General features: G+C 39.5%; 1 protein-coding gene and 1 long non-coding RNA gene across 9 annotated transcripts in view; one reads left to right on the top strand and one right to left on the bottom strand.

Annotated features, from left to right (window-relative positions):
* LOC120582020 (uncharacterized) overlaps positions 1 to 21,280 on the top strand; it is a 40,535-nt gene extending 19,255 nt beyond the window's left edge. Inside the window, exons 1-4 of one of the 2 annotated variants that reach the window (XR_005647445.1) lie at positions 6,907 to 6,917; positions 9,770 to 9,777; positions 12,314 to 12,464; positions 21,187 to 21,280. This is a non-coding gene — a long non-coding RNA (uncharacterized LOC120582020). Of the gene's footprint in view, positions 1 to 6,906; positions 6,918 to 9,769; positions 9,778 to 12,313; positions 12,465 to 21,186 lie in introns of those variants that run through there. The other variant, XR_005647441.1, reaches the window with a different exon arrangement.
* The window catches only part of PIP5K1B (phosphatidylinositol-4-phosphate 5-kinase type 1 beta), a 281,846-nt gene that overhangs the window by 5,376 nt on the left and 255,098 nt on the right, over positions 1 to 21,372 (bottom strand). For 5 of the 7 annotated variants that reach the window (XM_039836789.1, XM_039836768.1, XM_039836464.1 and 2 more), the window contains 2 exons: positions 8,399 to 8,516; positions 5,100 to 5,497 (listed from right to left, as the gene is read on the bottom strand). The exons of 1 other annotated variant lie outside the window; for it this stretch is intronic. In XM_039836789.1, coding sequence (XP_039692723.1) covers positions 5,492 to 5,497; positions 8,399 to 8,516 — 124 coding nt within the window. In that variant the 3' untranslated portion in view covers positions 5,100 to 5,491. Of the gene's footprint in view, positions 1 to 5,099; positions 5,498 to 8,398; positions 8,517 to 21,372 lie in introns of those variants that run through there. One more of the 7 variants, XM_039836622.1, reaches the window with a different exon arrangement.

Genomic DNA, 21,372 nt, shown 5'->3' with positions numbered 1-21,372 from the left:
GATGGAGGGAACTTAAGAGAACCTTGGGTCCAAATTTCCTACCTTTGCACTTAAAAAAAATTATTTAGACTTGGAATGAGAGGTGAAATTACTCTTTCCCAAGGGCCAGGGAACTGCAGGTCTTTAACCAATAAGCCTTGAGGCAGAAAGTGGGACTTGGAATGTCCTCGAAGGGTGTGCACAATTCTAATGAAAACTACCATGTCGTGACCGATCTGGGAGAATGTTAAAGTCTGAGGCGTTGGCAGCACATGGAGTGCCAGGCCTCCTGCCAGCCTCCAAGTGCCCTATCAAAGCATTCCATACCAACCAGCAGATAGATTCCTGATAAGATGAAAACAGACCCAAGAAAAAAGCTGGCACTCATCTTGGACATCTCATGGGATGAATTTAGGGTTATGGCCTCTCATTTCAAAACTGTTAATGCAGCAACAATATTGTAGCAGAGTTCCCTTTTGAATAATTTGTTTTCCAAAGACCCAAGGGAAGCCTGAGGGCATCAGTGACAATTCTACAGTGGACTTTTTAGCATGAGTGAGTTCTGCTAATTGTAAATCCAAATGCCTACCTTATTGTCTAATACGTCAGTCACATAGCCCTAGGGCCGCAACTGAATTAATTCTGACCCCTGCCTTCTGCCACATTAGGAAAATGTTGTGGGGAAGAATATGGGCCTAGTTTCATTCAAACAGAAGCACTGCCTTTGGATGAGGCCACTGGCTTCTCTCACGCATACAGAGAAGGAAAGCATAAGATGCCAGTGGCCCCTGGAAATGGTCTAGAGGGTAGGGATTAGAAGCTACACCCCCATCAAGCCTTTCCCTTCTCAGCATTTTTAACCATTATGGGTTAGTCTGTGCCTACCCCAAATTCATAAGTTCTAACCTCCCAATATTTCAGAATGTGACTTTATTTGGAGATAGGATCTTTACAGAGATAATCAAGTTAAAATAAGGTCACTTGGGTGGGCCCTAATCCAGTACAAGTGGTGTTTTTATAAAAAGAGGAAATTTGGACACAGAGGAAAGACAATGTGAAGATACAGGGAGAAAATAGCCATCTACAAGCCAAGAAGAAAACCTAGATTTCCCTCACAGCCCTCAGAAGGAACTAACTCTGCTGACACCTTGATTTTGAACTGCTGGTTTCCAGAACTATGAGACGGTAATTTTCTGTTATTTAAGCTACCTAGTTTGTAGGACTTTGTTATGGCAGCCTTACAAAACGAATAAAGTAGCCATTACCGAAATTTAGGAAGTCAAAAAGGCTACATTTCAACTTTATTATACTTAATTCTATCCCCTGTAGGGGGTTACTTCAGAAGCTACAGTCACCTAGGAGCTGAGTGACTGTAAGGATGACCTGCCAAAGACTGAAAGTGAACAAAAGGCTTTTTCTACCTCATCTTTGTTGATACTTTGTTGAAGTTGCTGCCTAGTAGAAAGAACCATGTTCTGTGTTGAATCCCCAAACCGCCTGGGAGCCTTTTCAAAGAGGCTCAAGTGGAACTGGCCTTGATGGATTAGAAGGGCACACTTGAGTCCTAGAGAAGGTTAGTACCTGCAGTTTTGTGTCTGACTGTACCTGTAGCCTTCAGTTCAACCTGAAAAGTGGTAGGTGCTGGGCCTGTCAGAGGGAGTTGCCTGTGACATCTGAGTGATATGTCCTTGCCAAACGCGCAGGCACTGAGAGGCTACGATAAAGGACATGGGGTGGAAATCGTCTGTGGAAACACTCACTCCTAATTAGGTTTCAATTCAAGGACTTCAGTCACTTATCTCCCTTAGTCAGAGGTGCCTTCCTACCAGTAGGTGGCAGTAGGGTCTGCGGGAAGCAGGAACACAATCGCAAGCCCAATTCATAAACTTGAATGTGGTAGGAGGCTCTTAGGGTTCGCCTCAGAATCAAGCGCATTTTTTCTCTAATGTAAAGCAAAGCTTGCTGAGAACCATCTTATGGGGGATCCTGGGAAGGGACACAGCTCTCCCTTATATCTAGCACATCTTCTTTGGACTCAGAGGCTCAGACCTGAAAGATCCTGTCAACCAGTTCAGTGCATCTCAGACCTGGATGTGTGGGGAGCTTTTAAAAATACCAATGCCCTGGTCTACCTCAGGGATTTTACTTCTAATACATGATATGACCCCAAAGATGAGTGTACCTCTTAATGCATTCATTTATTTTACACCTTTTTGTGAGGATCCAAAATAATTTGGAAATATCTACCCAACCTCACAGTGATTTAGCCAGGGAGATGAAAAGTGAATAGGAACGTGGGACCGTGCATGGTAAGAAGCAATTCACAGGGCCCTGAGTAAGGCAGTGTAGTTGGTTGAATAGTGAGCCCCCCAAATTCATGTCCAACTAGAATCTTGGCATGTGACCTTATTTGGAAATAAGGTATTTGCAGATGTAATTACATCTATAAGTTAAGATAAGGTCACACTGGGTTAGAGTGGGCCCTTAATCCAATGACTGGTGTCCTCATGAGAAGAAGAGAGGACACACAGAGGCACAGGGAAGAAGGCCATGTGAAGATAGAGGCAGAGATTAGAGTGTTGCAAGTCATCGCCAGGGAAGATGAGGACCACCAGAGCTGGAAGGAGCAAGGAAGGATTCTCTCCTAGAGCCTTCAGAAGGGACATGGCCCTGCCAACACCTTGGTCTAGGATTTCTGGCCCCCAGAACTGAGACAAATTTCTGTCGTTTAAGCTACCCAGGCTGTGGTTCTTTGTTACAGCAACCCTAGCAAACTAACACAGGCAGAGACAAACCGAAGGAAAGCTAAGCCCTCACATCCCCATTCCTGAGTCCTCCTCATACCGTTCATCACATTCAGGAAGGCCTTATTTTTTATTAAGTGTACAGTACTTTATAAATTCTCCCTTCTGCCACATTTTTCCATTCCTTCTCAGATCCTAAGAGAGTGAAGGGTATGAATGATGACAACCCTATTCACTAGGCCGACGATATGATTTAAACTTGCTTTCCGTAAAATTCTCCTTTGTTTCCTAATCTGGTTCCTCTTGAGTTTGCTATTTGTTTCCTGCAGGCTCAGGGCCCAGTATACCAAGTTCACATCATCAGAGACTGTTCTTTGTCAAACACTCTTTTCCCGAAAGTTGGAAAGGCTCAGGAGGCTAGCAAACACTGGCTTCTTATGATAAGGGAGGATACGGAAATAGAAATCAGAAAGAGAAGCAATAAAGGAGATAAGGGAGAGTCTGGAGGCAGCGGGCAAGAGGAGAGAGGCCAGTGTTAGGAGGCAAAGAATGGAAAATTATGGGGCTACCTGTGGAGGGCCTGGATGTGATAAGAGACTCAGGCAAGTTGCAGAACAGAACTGGCCTCAAAGAAGGTGGAAATCAAGCTGGCCTGTGAGGCCACAATTCACTGTAAGGCTAGGAAAGAACAAAAAACTACCAAAGCCTTACAGGCTGTCATTCAATTGCTAACTTTGGGCCTAATTTAACTGAAAAGCCAGTATACCTTTATAACTCCAACTCCAATTCCCTAAGCTAATTTTTAAACAGTAGTTTAATACTGTTTTTTTTTTTTTTTTAATCCTATGGGTGACTGCCTAATCCAGACCGACAGGTTGCCTCATTAATTTGAAGCTTGTGTCTCTCGTTTCAGTACAGGAATTACTTCTAGGTGCCATGGGGCTCAGGCAGTGGGATTCATTCTTTCGGCTCTTCCCTATGTCTTAGAAATATAATTGGGTTAATGACTTAAGGGGGTCAAGCATTTCTGGGAATGAAAAAGGGCCCTATTTAGCCCTTTCTGAAATCTTCTCAACAAGTAGTCGTATGGTCGAAGGAAGTGGCATTTTGGTTAAATGTCTTACAAGCTGAAGAGCAGCATCTTTGGTTGGTAAGGAATCTAGTTCTCTGCTGAAGCAACAGAATTGCCACTGTTTGAAATAAACACCCCTCACATCAGCCAACACTGGCTCAGACAAGGAGTGATTAAAGAGATCTGATACTTCACATTAAATCATTAACCTCAATGCCAATGGAATCGAATCCAGAAGTGCAGTTTCCTTGCCAAAAAGTTCCACTAAATTTTCTAAGACCCCTGTGACCTAATTTAAAATGTTTTTCTTCTTTTTCTCAAGCTTTTCCCATGCATGAGAGTATGATAAGCTGTTAATTCAATCATTTTCACTTCTTTGCCACCCTTCTTTCCATGATCAAAGAGTATTATTAACCACCCTAAAGACACATTCAATAATCAAGCTGTCCGACAGCTGCACATCAGAGTACTAATCTCCAGTACTGGCATGGCTAAGAAATGGCTTAACTATTTCTTTTCCTTTGCCCACAGCTACTTTTGCAGAGACACATATCTGGATGAAAGTACGTATTACTGAGAGGATGTTAAGATGGGAAGTAAGGAAAAAAGGGCACATCTCGAGACTAAAGCAAGAAAGTCACTGTCGTGTGGTAGCCATCTTTCAAATTTCTGTTATTTAAATTACAATATCATCTCCCACTTTCTCATCCCTCCCCAGCTAGTGACCCATGATATTTTCAGCTGCAATGGCTTTGTTAGTTGTTCCTCTTCCCATTGACACCAAATTGCATTCTATACCAGGCAAGGAAACGGCATTAGGAACTGAAATAACAGATACTGTGACAGCGTCAGTGCCTTAGAATATCAGAGGCTATTCAAACAGTAGAATCTAGCTCTATTATGAAGACGGCATGATTGCCTATTTTAAATCAAGAGAGCCCGCTTATCTCTGTTGTATTCTTTTAAATACCCTAATCTGTGTCATCAACTCAAAATTCAATGGAAAACACATCTTTGGGCACTGGATAAAATCATCTTCTGAAATACATTCCTTGATTTGAATATCTGCAAATGATTCAGATAGCCTGGAACTCTGGAGCATGAAGGCGAATGGCCTTTTCAAAGCAGTGAGGATAGCTAGGAACATGGAGCCTGAACCAAATGTTTTAACAAGGACAATGGAACCATTAGCTGCTTTTTAAGGCAACCTTTCCTTTTAATTTTGTCAAATCACAGGAAAAAGCAGGATAGTTGGCCTAATTTACGTGCACAAAATGTGGGTGGATCCTTAAAAAGGAAATTTTGGATGTTATTTGGGTTTTATTATGTGCATAAATCATTTGGGTTTAAATATTTTTAAAGGGATATAAACAGTAGTGTCCATTAATATACGAATAATAACACTTGGCGATTAGGTTACAACTAACAATAGAGAAAGCTGTATGGCAAGGAGGGAAACATTAAGAGAAATCCATGTTTGGTTACAGTACTGAACACAGTGTTACACAGAAGCCTCCAACTGCCCTTCCCATAAGGATGGCTGTGATTAAGAGGATTCTAATTAGGTTAAGAGGATGGAGAGACAAAGGTGTAGGCAAGATTGGTTTTCCCTTCTTGTGCTTTTCTTTTCCATTCACTCTTTCACAGTGTTGAGGAGTATTAAAACATCGAAGGCAGGGCAATGAGCTGTATCCTTTCAAATCTGGAAGAGCGTGCAAAATAAATAAAAATCTCCAGCATGAAAACACACCCTGAAATTACAAGTTAATGGTGCAGAACTTTCTAGATGTATTGCCATAAAACATAAGTTTAACTACTGTGAAGGTCTATGGTAGAATATGTGATGAAACAGTGAAATATAGAGAAACAACTGTAGCTACTCTGGAAAAACCTTATTTCTGCAACTCCTTGTAATTTAGAATAAGTCATAGCTGGTCAGAGCTGGATGGGGTCTTAGAGATGATTTCCTGATCCATTTTATAGGTGAGAAAGCTGAGGCCCCAAAAAAGTTAATTCAAGGTTGATGATTAATGAGAGGCAGAGATAGGCACAGATGCCTATTTCTCTCTAATTCATGTCCCGTCTGGTTCTGCAACAGGTGAAGGGACCAGGTTAAAGTACTAGAAAAACTGTTGGGGGGTACCATTTCCAGGAACCCATAAGGTTAAACTATTTTCCTATTAACACTAAGATGTTATTTCCTTTTTTATCCTCATTCCCTCTCATGAGAGTACAGTGGAGCACAATGATATTGCAACAATCTAATTTAGGAACACAAGAATCCAGCTTTTGTTAAGTTAGACATTAAGAATTGAAAAAATGTAAAATCATGCCACTCTTCTCACTAAATTTTTGTTCTGGAAAAGTTATTTTCATAAAAAATTTGTTTAAATTAACATTTAATAGTTATTGTGAATGAATTAATATTTAAAAATTTTCTCATTTTATAGTTGTTTCTCCAAATTTCACCAGACCAGTTTTTTTCCAGGCTTGATGAGAGAAATTTCTACTGTTTTGTGACTCTCTCCACAGCCTGACTCCCCTCTTCCTTTCCCTCAATGTTTGTGAACTGCAACAAAAGCTGTGCTGGGAAGACTGGTCAGCAGACCACGGCAGCCAGCTCACCACCACCACCCTTTCTTTCAGTTCTAAACTCCCATGATTCTTTTTTTCTAACTGGTCCTCAAGTGCTCTCAATACAACCAATGATTAATATTGGGGCTTTTCCTTGCTTCTGAGGCAAGCGTTACCCTTTTCTGAAATGCTCTGCTTTTCAATATCAAAGACATACAGCAATAAAATTAGACACTACTAAAACCAAATAAATAGCAGTGTTCTCATAAATGAAACTGATGGTACCAGGGAGGAATAACCAAAATGACTAATAAGACAATTAACTTTTCTATCAAAGAAATAAAGGATAAGGAATTGGCATCAGCAACGCCATTTAACTACCTTGTGATCTTGCAGTCCACTCAGGAGTATCACATGCCTCTGGTTGGTGCAAATCTGTCTTTTTAAAGATACTTACAAGTGCCATGAACCCTTAGCTCATGAAGATGAGATTTCACTTGGTCTTTCATTTCAGCTTTCCTGATTTCTACTTTCAGATGAAACCAAACGTACTATGAGACCAAAAAAACATTGTATGTTTTGTTCCTTTTTAATTCCCTATCTTTTTGGTTGTGGAGAAGAACCAGCTTTTCTGCAATATACTATACCTTACTGTTTTTAAAAAAGGGGGCAATGTGGGGAAGAGCATTGCTCAGTGGAAAAAAGTTCTGTGTGCTACAACCAGGATATTCAGGAGTTTAAAAAAATCCTTTCATAATGGTTGTGAGGGAGGGTCAAGAAAAGCCTCTCTGAGAAGGAGATATTTGGGCTGAGACCTGAAGGAAGTGAGGGAGTGAGCATGGGACAGTGAGATAGTGCCCAGACAGTAGTAGTAAATGCCAAGATCCTGAGGGAGAAACGTGCTTGGTCTGTGGGAGGAGTGCCAAGGAGGCCAGTGTGGCTGAAACAGCATCAGCAAGAAAGACAGAGGCAGGAGAGGAGCTCAGAGAGGCAGTGGAGACCAGACTGGTGTTGGGCCTTGCGGACTGTGGATTTTTCTCCAGGAGAGGTGGGAAGACACTAGAGGGCCTTGGGCTGAGGAGTAACATTTTGGGTGACTGATGTCCTGCAGAGTAACACTTGAGGAAATACAGTACTAGGTTGGGGGATGTGGAGAAGCATAAAATGGGGTGTGGAGATGTGCTACCATGAGACAGTAGTGTTGATTCCCAGTGTCAAGCCTGCATACTGAATGATGTAGTGTACTGACTTGGGTTTTGCAAAACGTTAAGAAGTAGAAAATTCCAAATCACACTTTCCATTTCGTGAGAGTTGGTGCAGGTATTCAAGGACATAAAGAATGAGTGTGAGATGTATTTTGCAGAGAAAACAGTCTCCTCTATAGTCTAGCCATCGGAGTATCTTTCTAGGCCTCGTCTAACAATTCAATTATGCCTCTAGAGACAACTTGAAAGGCACTAAATGTGTCCACATGAATGCTCACTCGTGATCTTTCAAGCATCCTTGTGAGGTGGGCAGGGCGGTCATTATTTCCCTCCTCTGGCAAATAAGGACACACAGCTGGAGAGGTTCTTACTCCGATTACATGGCTGGTTGGTGACAACTGAGGGAGGGAGTGAGTCAAAGTTCTTGGTGCTGAATTCAGGTTCCTCCCACAACCTGATGCTGTACCTCAGGTTAACAATTTATCAAGGCAGTCATCCCCAAATGAAGATGATTCACATGCAAGGGGATATATATTCGAGTCAAAGAAGTCATTACTTTGGGCATAAAACTGAAGAGCCTCACTTTGCCCCAGCATTAGGAGATTTGTTCTCTTATTACATATGGTGATTTAGTATCTCACCCTAGATGTCCTTTGTGTAATGTTCTACACAATGGGAAAACATGGCTTGTGAAAAGAGACACCATTTGTAGAAGTGATGGTACTACTTTTTCATTTAAAAACCAAGCACGCGTGATGTAATCCAGGACCTCAGTCCATTTGTAAACTAGAAGGGAAGGTGAGAAGAAACTAAAAATCACTTACTAAATAAACATCGAGTACGGAGGCATTATCATCCTGCATTTCCAGAGCGTTTGGCTCAGAAGTCAAGTAGATGGTCCCCTCTTCCAAGGTAAATGTTGAACTGGAAGGTAACCCTTTACTGGAAAAAAAAAAAATAATAATGATAACGAGCCCGTGACCTCCAGAACAAAATTCAAGGACACCTCCAAAGTTGTGGCTAAATAGGCCAAGATATGAAAGCTTTTGGGGATGAAAATAAATTGGGAGGAGTTTGAAGGAAATATGGTTAAGCCTGGAGATATGCTCACTTGAGTTTAATTTTTTTTTTTTTTAATCTTATCAGTAGTGAATTTTCTGTTTTGGTGCATGAAACATTTCTTCACATTTATGAGAGGTGATCTGTGGTCCCACACCTTGTGAGGGAGAATTGCTGTGAATCTAGAGGCCCACTGGCCAACTTTGTGAATAGTTGGTTCTCGCTGCTCATGTTCTACTCTCACAGTATTCATGCTTTGCTAGTTTAGAAAAGATAACCTTGTGCATCGTTAGCATTGATGATTGCTTTCCATTGTTTTCTCTTTTTCATTTTTAGTAAGAAATATTCAATTACATTCATGGTTCTCAAACTTCAGTGTGCATTAGAATCCCCTAGAGGGCTGATTAAAACCCAATTTCCTGGGTCCCACCCTCCAGAGTTTCTGTCTGATTCAGTCAGTCTGAGGTGGAACCAATGAATTTGCCTCTCTAAGGAGCTCCCAGATGATGCTTATGCTGCTGGTTCAAGGCCTACACTGAGTAACAATGAATTAAATAAGTACAGAGCACTGTATTATGTGCTTTGTGAGGATAGCCTAAATGTGCCTTAGAACAACGATAAAAGCCAAAGGAATGTAATAACAAAAACAAGACAGTCATAATGAAGAGTCATTTATGAAAAGAAACAACCTTGTTTTGTCATGATATAACTGTAGTTAACTGTTTAAGTAATTGGTCCATTTTCATATTTAAATTGAGAATTAATTTAAGGGCTCAGGAATGTACAATCTTTCCATCACTGAAATAAAAGTTAGTTAGGTTTTTAACCTGTGGAAATTTGCCATGTGATGGTTTTGCAGAAACACAATATCCACAAATAATGGTGGAAGAGTGTGATATTGGTGTTAGACAAGTTGGGAGAAGGGGCTGGCCATTGGCCACATGAAACAAATTTGGCAGTGGGCTGTGGCTTTCCCAGGGCAGTAGGGCTGAGAGCAGGAGTTGAGAAGACTTCACTCTCTCACCTTCCACTCACTTTTCCCTTTACCAGGTCTTGTCCCCCTCCTGAGATTAGCTCAGAGTTCACCCCTACCGAAAACCTCCATCTAAAGTCATCCTCTGAGTTTCTTGTCTGAGCCTCCTAGGTGAATGGGAGACGAGGACATTGTATTCCTCTGTCCTTCTCTAGTCTGGGAACCACACATAATTCCATTTCAGTACATATCTATTAATTGAAGATACACGAATAGATATCTTGACATTTTCAATATTAAAAAAAGTCAAAAGGATTTGTGTATCTTAGTAAATCAGGTTCTTTTATATCTTTTCCTGATCATAAAAGACAAGAGAAAATTGTGAAAATACAGACTAGTTCTAGGAGGCCGTAGGGGGATCTTCCACAGGTCTTCCATTTGGTGATATTCGAGCATGTGGAAGTCAAGGGATTAAAGCTACTTCACTTTTGGCTTGATACATTTTCTCCTAAATTCTGGACATGTAAAAAAAAAGTCCTCTTGCTTTTCAAAAACACAAGATGGGTTATACAGTATGGGAAAGGGAGTCTGTTCTGATTGATTTTAAAGAGCAGGGTGAATGTGGCCTTTTCCCATTGAGCCGTTGACTTTATATTATAAACTACAAATTTCTTGGGTTAAGTAAACCATCAGTTTTCAAGGGACACTCTGAGAGGCACTGTGTAGCAATAAACATTGCTCAGGTTATTTTTTGGATTGAAACAAGGATATAGTTATGGGCCTAATATGACTTTTGCCTTTCAACTGTTAAGATGCCATTCACTGCTCCTGTGGATAGAAAATGATTCTGCCTGGTGTTAAGCCTTATGAGAAAGATAAATTCTTTATTGACTTAAACAGCAAAACAAAAAAAACAAGGTGGCAGAAAATATGTAATTGTAGCATGCCTCTTGATTTTTATTTCTATTTTGGGGGGAGGTTTCATGTTTTATAGGTAATTAAATATAATCTTAAAAATATTTAACTTATATTCATATAATTAAAAATTCTCTAATGGCATCTGTTATTTTGTAAACATATAATGTACTTGAGAGACTCACAACCAATTTTTCCCCTTCTTGTCTGAGTTTTTAGTTATGATTTTTATTTCCCTCCTAAAACTAAGGGTATAACCAAGAATATTCTATAATTGCTTTTCTTTTTAAAATTATTTTAATGGCATTACATGTAGTATAAGATTTAGACAAAAAAGTAATTCTGCTTTCTCTGCTGTCCTCTTGTGATCCAGAGTTCACCTCCCTAGAAGTAAAGCCATTTTGCAAGTATTTTTCAATCTAATATTTATCTTTTATTTTTGGAAACTATGAGTAAGCTACTAGCATGTTTAAAACAAAATTAAAATAGAAAAAACCCCCTAGAGTATTCTTCTGGATTTAACAGGTACATTAATGAATTATTTTAACTAAAATACAATATGATTACAGAAAAAATAAATACCCAATTTCCTCAGTAATGTATGGTCAAAATTTGATAAAATGTTCACAGGCATATTTTAAAAAAAATGTTATTTACACTGTTTTTCACATGCATTAGACTAGTTTCCTATCTTAGTAAGTAGAATATTCTGAAGATTAAAATTGTGGGACAAAAATGAGACTAATAGGGACTTGTCTCAGATTATATAAGAAACTCTTATAACTCAACAACAAAAAGGTAAATAACTCGCTTTAAAAATGAGCAAAGGATCTGAATAGACATTCCTCCATTGAAATACAAATGGCCAATAAGTAAATGAAAAAATGCTCAATATCACTAGTCATCAGGGGAATGCAAATCAAAGCCACAGTGAGATAGCACTTCATACCCACTAGGATGGCTATAATAAAAAAGATAAGTGTTGGAGAGGATGTGGAGAAATTGGAGCCCTCCTATTTCGTGAATGGGAATGTAAAATGGTGCAGCTACTTTAGAAAACAGTTTTGTGGGTCCTCAAATCCATATGAGCCAACAATTCTCCAAGGTATATATCTGAGAAAAATGGATATATATATATATACCTACACAAAAACTTGTACATGAATTTTCACTGCAGCATTATTCATAATAGCCAAAAAATGGAAATAACTCAAATATCTACTTACTGATGAATAGACAAATAATTCACAATGAAATACTCAGCAACACAAAATAACGAAGTACTGACATAAGCAACAACATGAGTGAACCTTAAAAACATGTTTAATGAAAGAAGCTGGTTATAAAGGGTCACATGTGATTTAATTTATGTGAAATGTACAGAATATGCAAATCTATACAGACAGAAAGCAGATTAGTGGTTCTTAGGGGCCAGGATAAGAGGGCAATAGAGTGACTTAGGTATGGGGTTTCTTTTTTGGAGTGTTGAAAATGTTCTAAAACTAGATTCTGGTGATAGTTATACAACTCTGGGAATATACTAAAACCCATAAAACTGTATACTTTAAATGGATGAATTTTATGGTATGTGAGATATATCTCAAAATATTAAAAAGGTGTCATGAGGCACCTAAGGGTCATGATTTTAAACTTGATCTCTCAGCACATGGTATTAGAAGAACCAGAAGTTTGATGGAATATATATCTTAGGTCACATACATTTTTTAGAGCTAGCCGTTTTGAATAAAGACCTGATTTTTTGCCAGCCGTTCAGAAAACTTTTTCTTAACAGAGAAAAAAATTCCAGTCAGCCTTACAACGTGAGAGAGCTGGGCTCTGAGATTTCAAGCCCTGAGGTGAAGAGACTATGGGTGTAGCCCACGGAAGCCTGGGGAACCTTCTACAGTGTTGCAGGGCCAGCGCTGGTGCAGCACGGAACACAGGTAAGGGGACCTCCACCCAGGAGGGTGTTCGGCCTAGAGGTTGCGAACAGTTGGCCCACAGACCCAGTGTGACTGGGAAAGTGTGTTTTGGATCCAAAAAGACTTTTTAAGTTTGGATTATCGCTAATTTTAGAAACAGGAAATTCCCACAAAAACCCGGTTTTCCACCACTTCTTATGAGAAACCAGAACAGCTGGCAACTCGAAGCCCACATTTCTGAGCAGCAGTGAGGTTGTGGCTGCCTCCTTTAGACTGGGCATGTCCTCCCCAGTCCTCCAATTCTCTTCTCCAGTTCTCTTCTGCATCATACTAGGCCTTTCTACTTACTTGTATCATCTCTGTCTGGCCCCTTCTACTTCACAGATAAGGAAACTGAGATCCAGGGAGGCACAGTGGCTCACCAAGGTCACACTGTGATTAAATAGAGTTAAGACCTGAACTTTGTTTTCCCATTAAACACCTTTTCTATGATCATCTCCACTTGAGATTTGCCAAAAGCAAGGGTAGCTAAGGCGAATATGCTAGGAACCTCAAAATAATCATATAAACCAGCAAAAACAAGTGCAGTATATGATGCATGATGTGAGCTGCAGTGATCCTTGTTCTCTAGAGAAGAGTAATAATAGACTGGAAGGTTTGAGGAAAAATAAGTAGGCAAACATGCTTTACAAAGCTGCATTTTTTGTTGTTGTTGTTATATTAAATTGTAAACTAGGTGCTCCATAAACAAATATGAAAGCCAATGATCAGTTTGAAATATTGCATATTGTTTATTGTTTTGTCCTTAAAAATATATATTTCAGTATAAATTCTTTTTAAAAATTAAATTTACTGGGGTGACATTGGTTAATAACATTATATAAGTTTCAGATATACTGTTTTATACTATATCATCTATATATTGCATTGTGTGCTCACCACCCAAAGTTGTCTCCCTCCATCACCATATATTTGACCCCCTTTAGCCTTTTTATTTCCCCCTCACTCTCCTTCCCCTCTGATAACTACCCTTCTGTGTCTATAAGTTTGCTTGTTTGTTCATTTATTGCTTTGTTTTATATCCCACATATGAGTGAAATCATATATTCTTGTCCTTTTCCATCTGATTTATTTCACTTAGCACTATACTCTCAAGATCCATCCATGTTGTTGCAAATGGCAGTATTTCATATTTTATGGTTGAGTAGTATTCTGTTGTATATAGGTACTACATCTTTATCCAATCATCCACTGAAGGACACGCTGCTTGTTTCCATGTCCTTGCTATTGTGAATAATGCTGCAGTGGACATAGGGATACATGTATCTTTACGAATAAGTGTTTTCGAATTTTGGGGGGTAGGTACCCAGAAGAGGGATCGATGGGGTCATATGGTAGCTCTAGTTTTAATTTCTTTTGAGGAACCTTCATACTGTTTTCCATAGAGGCTGCACCGATTTTGCTACCGGCAGTGTACAAGGCTTCGCTTTTCTTCACGTCCTCACCAACACTTGCTATTTCTTGTCTTGTTGATAATAGCCATTCTTCCAGGTGGGAGGTAGTGTCTTATTGTGGTTTGGTTTGCATTTCCCCTATAGCTCGTGATATGAGCATCTTTTCAAATATCTATTGGTCATCTGTATGTCTTCTTGGGTAAGTGTTTAAATCCTCTGACCATTTTTTAAATTGGATTTTTGGGTTTATTTTTGTTGAGTTGCATGAGTTCTTTATGTATTTTGGATAACAGCCCCCTTTTGGAGGTATTGTTTGCAAATATCTTCCCCTATTTAGTTGGCTGCCTTTTTGTTTTGTTGATGGTTTCTTTTGCTGTGCAGAAGCTTTTTAGTTTGATGTGGTCCCATTCATTTATTTTTACTTTCACTTCCCTTATCTTTGGGGTCAAGTTCATAAAAACCCCTTCAAGACCAAGGTCCTTCAGTTTAGTAACTATGTTTTCTTCTACGTATTTTATTGTTTTAGGTCTTATATCCAAGTCTTTAATCCATTTTGAGTATGGTATGAGATAGCTGTCTAATTTCATTCTTTTGCATGTGGCTTTCCTATTTTCCCAACACCATTTATGGAGGAGGCTTTCCTTTCTTCCTTATGTTTTTGGCTCCTCTGTCAAAAATTAGTTGCCCATATATGTGTAGGTTTGTTTCTGGGCTCTCAGTTCTGTTCCACTGGTTTGTGTATCTCTTTTTCTGCGAATGCCATATCGTTTTGATTATTGTAGTTTTGTGGTATAATTTGAAGTCCGGGAGTATGATAACTCAGGAAAGCAACATATTTGTGTTCCTCAAAAAATCAAAAATAGAATTACCATATGATCCAGCAATTTCTGGTATATATCCAAAAGAACTGAAAGCAGACTCTCAGATATTTGTGCACTTAGTGTTACGGACAGAACTGTGTCTCTCCCCTGACCCCCAATTCATTTACTGAAGTCCTAACTTCTAGTACTTCTGAGTGTGTCTGTATTTGGAGATACAGTCTTTAAAGTTAAATGAGATAATATGACAGGTGTTCTTATAAAAAGAAGAGATTAGGACATAAGCACACACAGAAAAGACGGTATGAAAACAGGGAGATGATGGCTATCTATAAGCTAAGGAGAGAGGGCTCAGAAGAAACCAATTTTGCTGACACCCGATCTTGAATTCTAGCCTCTAGAAGAGTGAGAAAATAAATTTCTGTTGTTTAGGCCACTTAGTCTGTGGTACTTTGTTATGGCACCCCGAGCAGATTAAAATATGCATGTTCACAGCGGCATTATTCACAGTAGCCCATAAGTGCAAGCAACCCAAGTGTCAATCAGCCGATGAATGATAAATGAAATGTAGTGTTACATACCATAGAATATTATTCAGCCTTAAAAAGGAAGCAAATTCTGATACGTGTTATAACATGGATTAATCTTGGGACATTAAGTGAAAAAAGCCAGTCATAAAAAGACAAATATTGAATAATACTATTTATATGGAGGACCTAGAGCAGTCAAATTCAGAGACCGACAGTAGGAGAGTGGGTGTGGGGAGCTGGGGAATGGAGAATTGTTAATAGGTATAGACTTTGTTTCACAAGATGAAAAAAGTTCTGGTGATTGGCTGTACAACAATTTCAATGTACTTAATATTAATGAATAGTACACTTAAAAATGGCTAAGATAGTAAATTTTATGCTCTATGTATTTTACCACAATTTTAAAAAGCAACATTTAAGTTAGCGAATATCTAATATTTATCAAGAAAAACGCTATTCGAGCTAATAGTTTAATACTTAAAATGACATATATGAAAAAACTATAAAGTGTATAGCTTTATATATAATTAGGCATTTAAAGTCCCATTAAGTATATTCTAAATAATCTGACTTATGAACATGTCTTGGCATTGAGTAAAAGTTACATAACCATTTTGTTAATCTTTATATTTGTTATCCTCATTATTCGGTATGTGCTGAGTAAGATCAGAGTACAGAACGGGCATATTACTTCCCTAAAAGTCTTAGATCGGGTACTGTCTACCACCTAAGAAAGGATATGTTTTAGGGAAACAGATACCTGAGCCGTTAAAGCATGACAGCCAGAGCATGAACTCTGGAATCATAATTTAGCTTTAAATTCTGGATCTTCTACTTAGTTGTGTGATATTGGATGCATTTCTTAATTCTTCTGAGTTCTAGTTTCCTACATGTACAATGAGAATAATATCGAACATGTAGATTTATGGAGTGATTAGTGTATAGCAGAGATCAAGATAAACAAAAATCCCAGCCTCATGGAACTTACATAGTATTGAGGAAGACAATGAGATAAATACTTAAAATATATATTTACATTGGTCCAAGGTGGTAAGGAGCAAAACAAAGCATGGAGAGGAGTGAGTGAGGAGCTTAGGTCTTCTCCAAACAGCAAACTCTCCGTGTTCTGTCATCGGAGTTTGTAGGATCTCAGGCCTGACACTAGGAAGCACATATGTCCCCTACACTCCATGGGGTACATATCAAGCTCTCCAAAGTATTTCACTCAAGCCTCTTTACCTGGGCCGTGGGAGGCACCTCCCAACTCCCTGACTGGTCTCTATAAAGCTCACATTCTAATTGCCAACTCTTTTCTCGGTCTCCAACTTTTTTGAAAGACTGGAGGTGGGTGGTCAGCTAATAATTACAAAACTGGTTTTTGACCACTTCTTTTACAAGTTCTGTAATCTCACAGCTTGCTTTTGTTATGGGCCTTAGCCAAAACTGATAGTAAAAATATTTCATTTTAACATCACTGTTATTTTTAGCCGAGAGATTTAATTAGTAAAGGTTATAGACATTGAAAATAAAAGTGTATTTTTTGTTAATCAAGAAATGCTTCATGCAGGACATAAAGTATTATTTGGGTTAAGAACGTTCATACTTGTGTATGTATATGTCCAGTGCTACTTAAAAAATTAATGAAATTTAATTATAAATAGAATAGGGAGATGATGCAAGAATAAACTGTCCAACCCAAATAAATGCATCCAGAGCCTGCCTTGATGATGCCCCAAGCAATAAAGGTATGTTCCAAGAAAGATTTTCACTTAAATGTCTGTGCCACTGGTCAATTTCATGTTCATTTCTCTTCACTTCTGACTCTGGGCAATACTCTTGATTGCTGTATTCTTACTGTACTGTTGGTTTCCTGGGCACATGCCTATTTGGGATCAATTTCTACTTTCTCTGGCTGAGAGTTTCCAAGATCCCATTTTCAGAGTCACTGATAAGCAAGGACACCTCTCTTGGGAGGAAATGCCCTCAAAATCCAGCGGTCAAGCCAGAGGCCCCACCATTTTCAGCCTCATAGCTTGGGAAGATCCATTTCTAGAAGCCATGTTATGTGATTGGGTATAAGAATCTGGCTGCCTGCCTGGGTTCTGCACTGTCAAGTTTTACCACAATTCCCTCAATTCAGACTGTCTGACGGCTAATTGTACCTAATTTGCAACAAGGCACTCAGGGAACTTAATCTACCAGTTTTGTTCTTCCCTTGTAAAAGCAGAGGAACTGTGAAGCCTCTTCAGCTGCTCTGTGCTCTGCTTGCACCGCAAGCTTGTCAGCACAGGTAAGAGGAACAGGAGGGAGAATCTCACGTCCTCCTAGCACCCTCTCTGGGAATAGATATTAATGGTTCTCTGATGCCACACAGGCCTCTCTGTCATTTATAAAAATGCTCCCTTCTGTTACAGCAACATTAGTTTGGCTTCACTGGAGAGCATTATTTTGGCTAGACTGCTGAAAACAGTCATCAATAATTTTATAGTCCAGAATAGTCTTTTTTTTTTGTTTGCAGACCTAATGAGTGTTTTATAGCTAATTCTCATAGGGGCATTTGCTCGGAGAACATACAGTACGACCCGTGGTTTTTGTCTTTTAAAAATCATCCTCCCTGCCTTATAAATCAAAGTAATAACATCGACATATCACATGATACAGATGACTTATGAAATAAACGAACTCCTGTCCCCACTCCATTATCCCCTAGGGGCAGCTCCTTTTATGATTTTTCTTTTTAGCTTTTCCAGTGGTTCCCTTCACATCTTTTGCTAAATCAGGGAATAAAAGATAGTCTCAACCTAAGGCAGCATCTATTGATTCCACATGAAGGACATTGACCCTCTCCAACTCTATGCTTACTCCTGACATTTGCTATTTACATTTTATTTTGTTACTGTGAATACTAAATAACTGTTTTTACTCCGTCAGCAATATTCTATATATCTTTTCCCACATTACTTCATCTTTTTCTGTTTTTCCCTCTTTGTGTTAGATGCGCTTAAAATTTTTTATCTCTGCTTTGTCATGGCTGGTATTAAATTTGATTTTGAAGTTATAACCCAAATTTCCCTGCTTTGTCCATGGATTGGCTCCAAAATTAGAAAATATATACAGTTTATTATTAAAACTATGTAAATACTGTTAATGCCTGGTCAACAGTGAGTTAGGGTTACATTTCCCTCTCTGGGTTCAAAGTCATGATTACTAGGCCATGCAAAGTAAAATGTTTCAACATCAAGGGTAAATGGAATCTTTTTTTAACTTTTGTTTAAATCCTGAACCCAGAGAGTATCTGGACTAAGAGTAGAGGTTTATATACAAACACTGCTTCTCCAATTATTAGTTTTAACAATAGGTAAGTCATGAAACTGAGATCATGGTTTCTCATTTGTAAATGAGAATGACAGTCCCTGCCCACCTTACGGGGCGCCATCAAGGGAACCAAGTCAGATAATGCAAGTGAAAGAAAGGCCAACAGAGGGTAATGCTCTTCTGTATAAACAAAAGGAGTAGCACTGTGTCTTTTACTTCTGGGACTCTGCCTGTTTCCTCAGTGCGACAGAGGGGACTTTGATGAGGTTCTAGTTGCATAGATGGATTTATCACAAGATTTTGGAAAGAATTCCATTTCTGATCTTCTAAGTTTAGCTACCAGAACATTAACTAATATTAAATGTGGACAGGAAAACTCTACCTGTAGAGAAACCCACAAATACAGTCAGGTCTCACTTAAAGATTGCAAACACTTGTTCAGTCCTAGAGCCACCTTCCAACATGACTCAGGCATTTCAGATGTGAGAGTCAAGCCAGTGCCATGTGCCTCTCTTGGGAAAGCCCTCCTTAGGCTGGGGTAGTGGAGGCAGCTCTGGGGTGTGGCATTCTGTAGTACTGGCACTGGGGTTCCTATTTTCATCCTGGACAGTGTCAGGGTGCTGCAAATCTCATGCCCCAGCCAGCATGGAACATCTCCTTCATGCTGAACTCATTGCTGAGTGTACAGGCAAGTCTGCAAGACTCCCCAGCATGGACTCAGAGAAGTGGGAAACCCTTGGCCATGGTCACTGTGTCCAGACTGCTTCACCACCCACCTTCCTCACCCACCCTGCCAAACAGGAGGCTTTAAGAGAGATCTGTTTCTGTCTCTTTGTCTTTTCAGTCACGAGCATGGCTACTGATCTTCTATGCTCTCCCACTTTTGCTAATTTTAGACTAGGAGGCTTTCTGTTTCAAAATAAGGCAAGCAGAACACAGGCTCCCCCTCTGGTATGGACTGATGGCTGCCACGTGGATCTAGTGCTTGGGTTTAACAGTGTTCTGCCAGGTCTATTTGTGAAATTGGGTCCTAAGACTGAAACCAGACCCTAATAGTTTTTTTTCCTAGTTTTAAGTGTCTTTCAGGAAATAACAGGCCTCCTCACAGAACCCCAGAGACCACCAAGCTGTATCAGACTGGTCTTAGATGCTTGAGCAGGCAGTTAGCAGCTAAATAACCCTAAGCTGACCTAGAGAGCACAGCGGAACCAAAATTCATAGAACTCAAGTAACAGAGGTGCTACTTTTACCACCCAGAGCCCGTTAAGAACTGAGAGGTCCATTAATAAGATCTGGTGCAGGGACCATATCTGATCAAACTCAGGCTGGAATTTCTTTGTTCTGTCTCGTTCCTCCCACATCCCTAACCTTAGATGGCTTAGTTCCAAGACTATCCAATCTGACTCTCTGAATTAGAATTAATATGTATAACCTCTTCTTACTCTCACTGTTAAAACTGATCCCGGGCCTTTGTTCAGGGAGACTAATTTGAGCCTCATCTCTGGTATCCTTGTTTGGCTAGCCTTGTTTGACGAATCTTTTCTTTGCAAAAACCTACTGCCTCAGACTTTTGGCTTCTCTGTAAGACATGGGCTTTGAACTTACTACCTTTGTTCTGTAACATTAGTTCTGAGGACAGGAAGTCATGGTTGCTCAGAGACTGGGCAGCAACTGAGTTCCCACCAGCAGCTTCAGAACTAAGCAAAGAAATGTGGTAAGGGCCCTCCCTTTTAGGAGACTGTATGTGTTGGGGTGGTGCCTGGAGGGAGAAACTTTTTAAAAAAGGAACTCTCGTTCATATTCAGGGAACTTTTTCAGTGTATATCTCTATGCAATTTATTTTTCTTTCCAACACCCACACACATTTAAAGCTAGCATTAGTCATTGACTGTGATGATTGTATTATAGATGTTATTTCATTCAATCATTAAAGATAACCCTGGTAGGTTGGGTTTCTTCCTGTTTATTTTGTATATGTGAGTATTAAGGCTAACTTGTCTAACCAAAGTTAATAGATGGTGCAACAAACACTGCCTCAAACTATCTGACCACTGCAGAGAATTAGCCCAGTGCTGTGTTTCTAAATATTTCTAGCAGCAATGGCTCAATTATAAAAAAAAAAAAAAAAGACTTCAAGTCAGTATGGTGGAATAAGTAAATGCTATGCTTGCCTCCTCCCATGACCACATAAAAATTACAACTAAATTACAGAACAACCATCGTTGAGAAGCCTTGAAGAACAGCTGAACAGAAGTCTTATAACTAAGGATATAAAGCAGCAGCCACAGTGAGACTGGTAGGAGCGACAGAGAAGTGGAAAGGGCAGGTCCTACACCTATGGTGTGGCAATTAAGAATCGGGAGTGATATCTTGGCTGCAAAGTTCCCCCATGAGGAGCGAGGGGTACCTGCCTCATGGCTGGCTGCCCAGCCTGGGGCACCAGTGTCTGTGTAAACCTATGAGGATTGCATCCTTTTGATGGTTTCCTTCACTATGCAAAACTTTTTAGTTTGATTTAGTCCCATTTGTATATTTTTCCTTTTGTTTCCCTTGTCCGAGGAGAAATATCCAAAAAAATATTACTAAGAGTAATGTCAAAGAGTGTACTGCCCATGTTTTCTTCTAGGAGTTTTATGATTTCAGAGGTGACAGCGCGAAGAGCACTAGGGACATACAAGTCCAGGAAGCCCAGAGAGTCCCAAACAAGATGAACTCAAAGAGGCCCACACCAAGATACATCATAATTAAAATGCCAAAAATTAAAGACAAAGAGAAAAATCTTAAAAGCAGCAAGAGAAAAGCATCTAGTCAC

The sequence above is a fragment of the Pteropus medius genome, unplaced genomic scaffold (genome assembly GCF_902729225.1).
Source record: "Pteropus medius unplaced genomic scaffold, Ma_sr-lr_union100, whole genome shotgun sequence".
Classification (NCBI taxonomy): domain Eukaryota; kingdom Metazoa; phylum Chordata; class Mammalia; order Chiroptera; family Pteropodidae; genus Pteropus; species Pteropus medius.
This window is presented reverse-complemented; position numbering and strand designations above follow the sequence as displayed.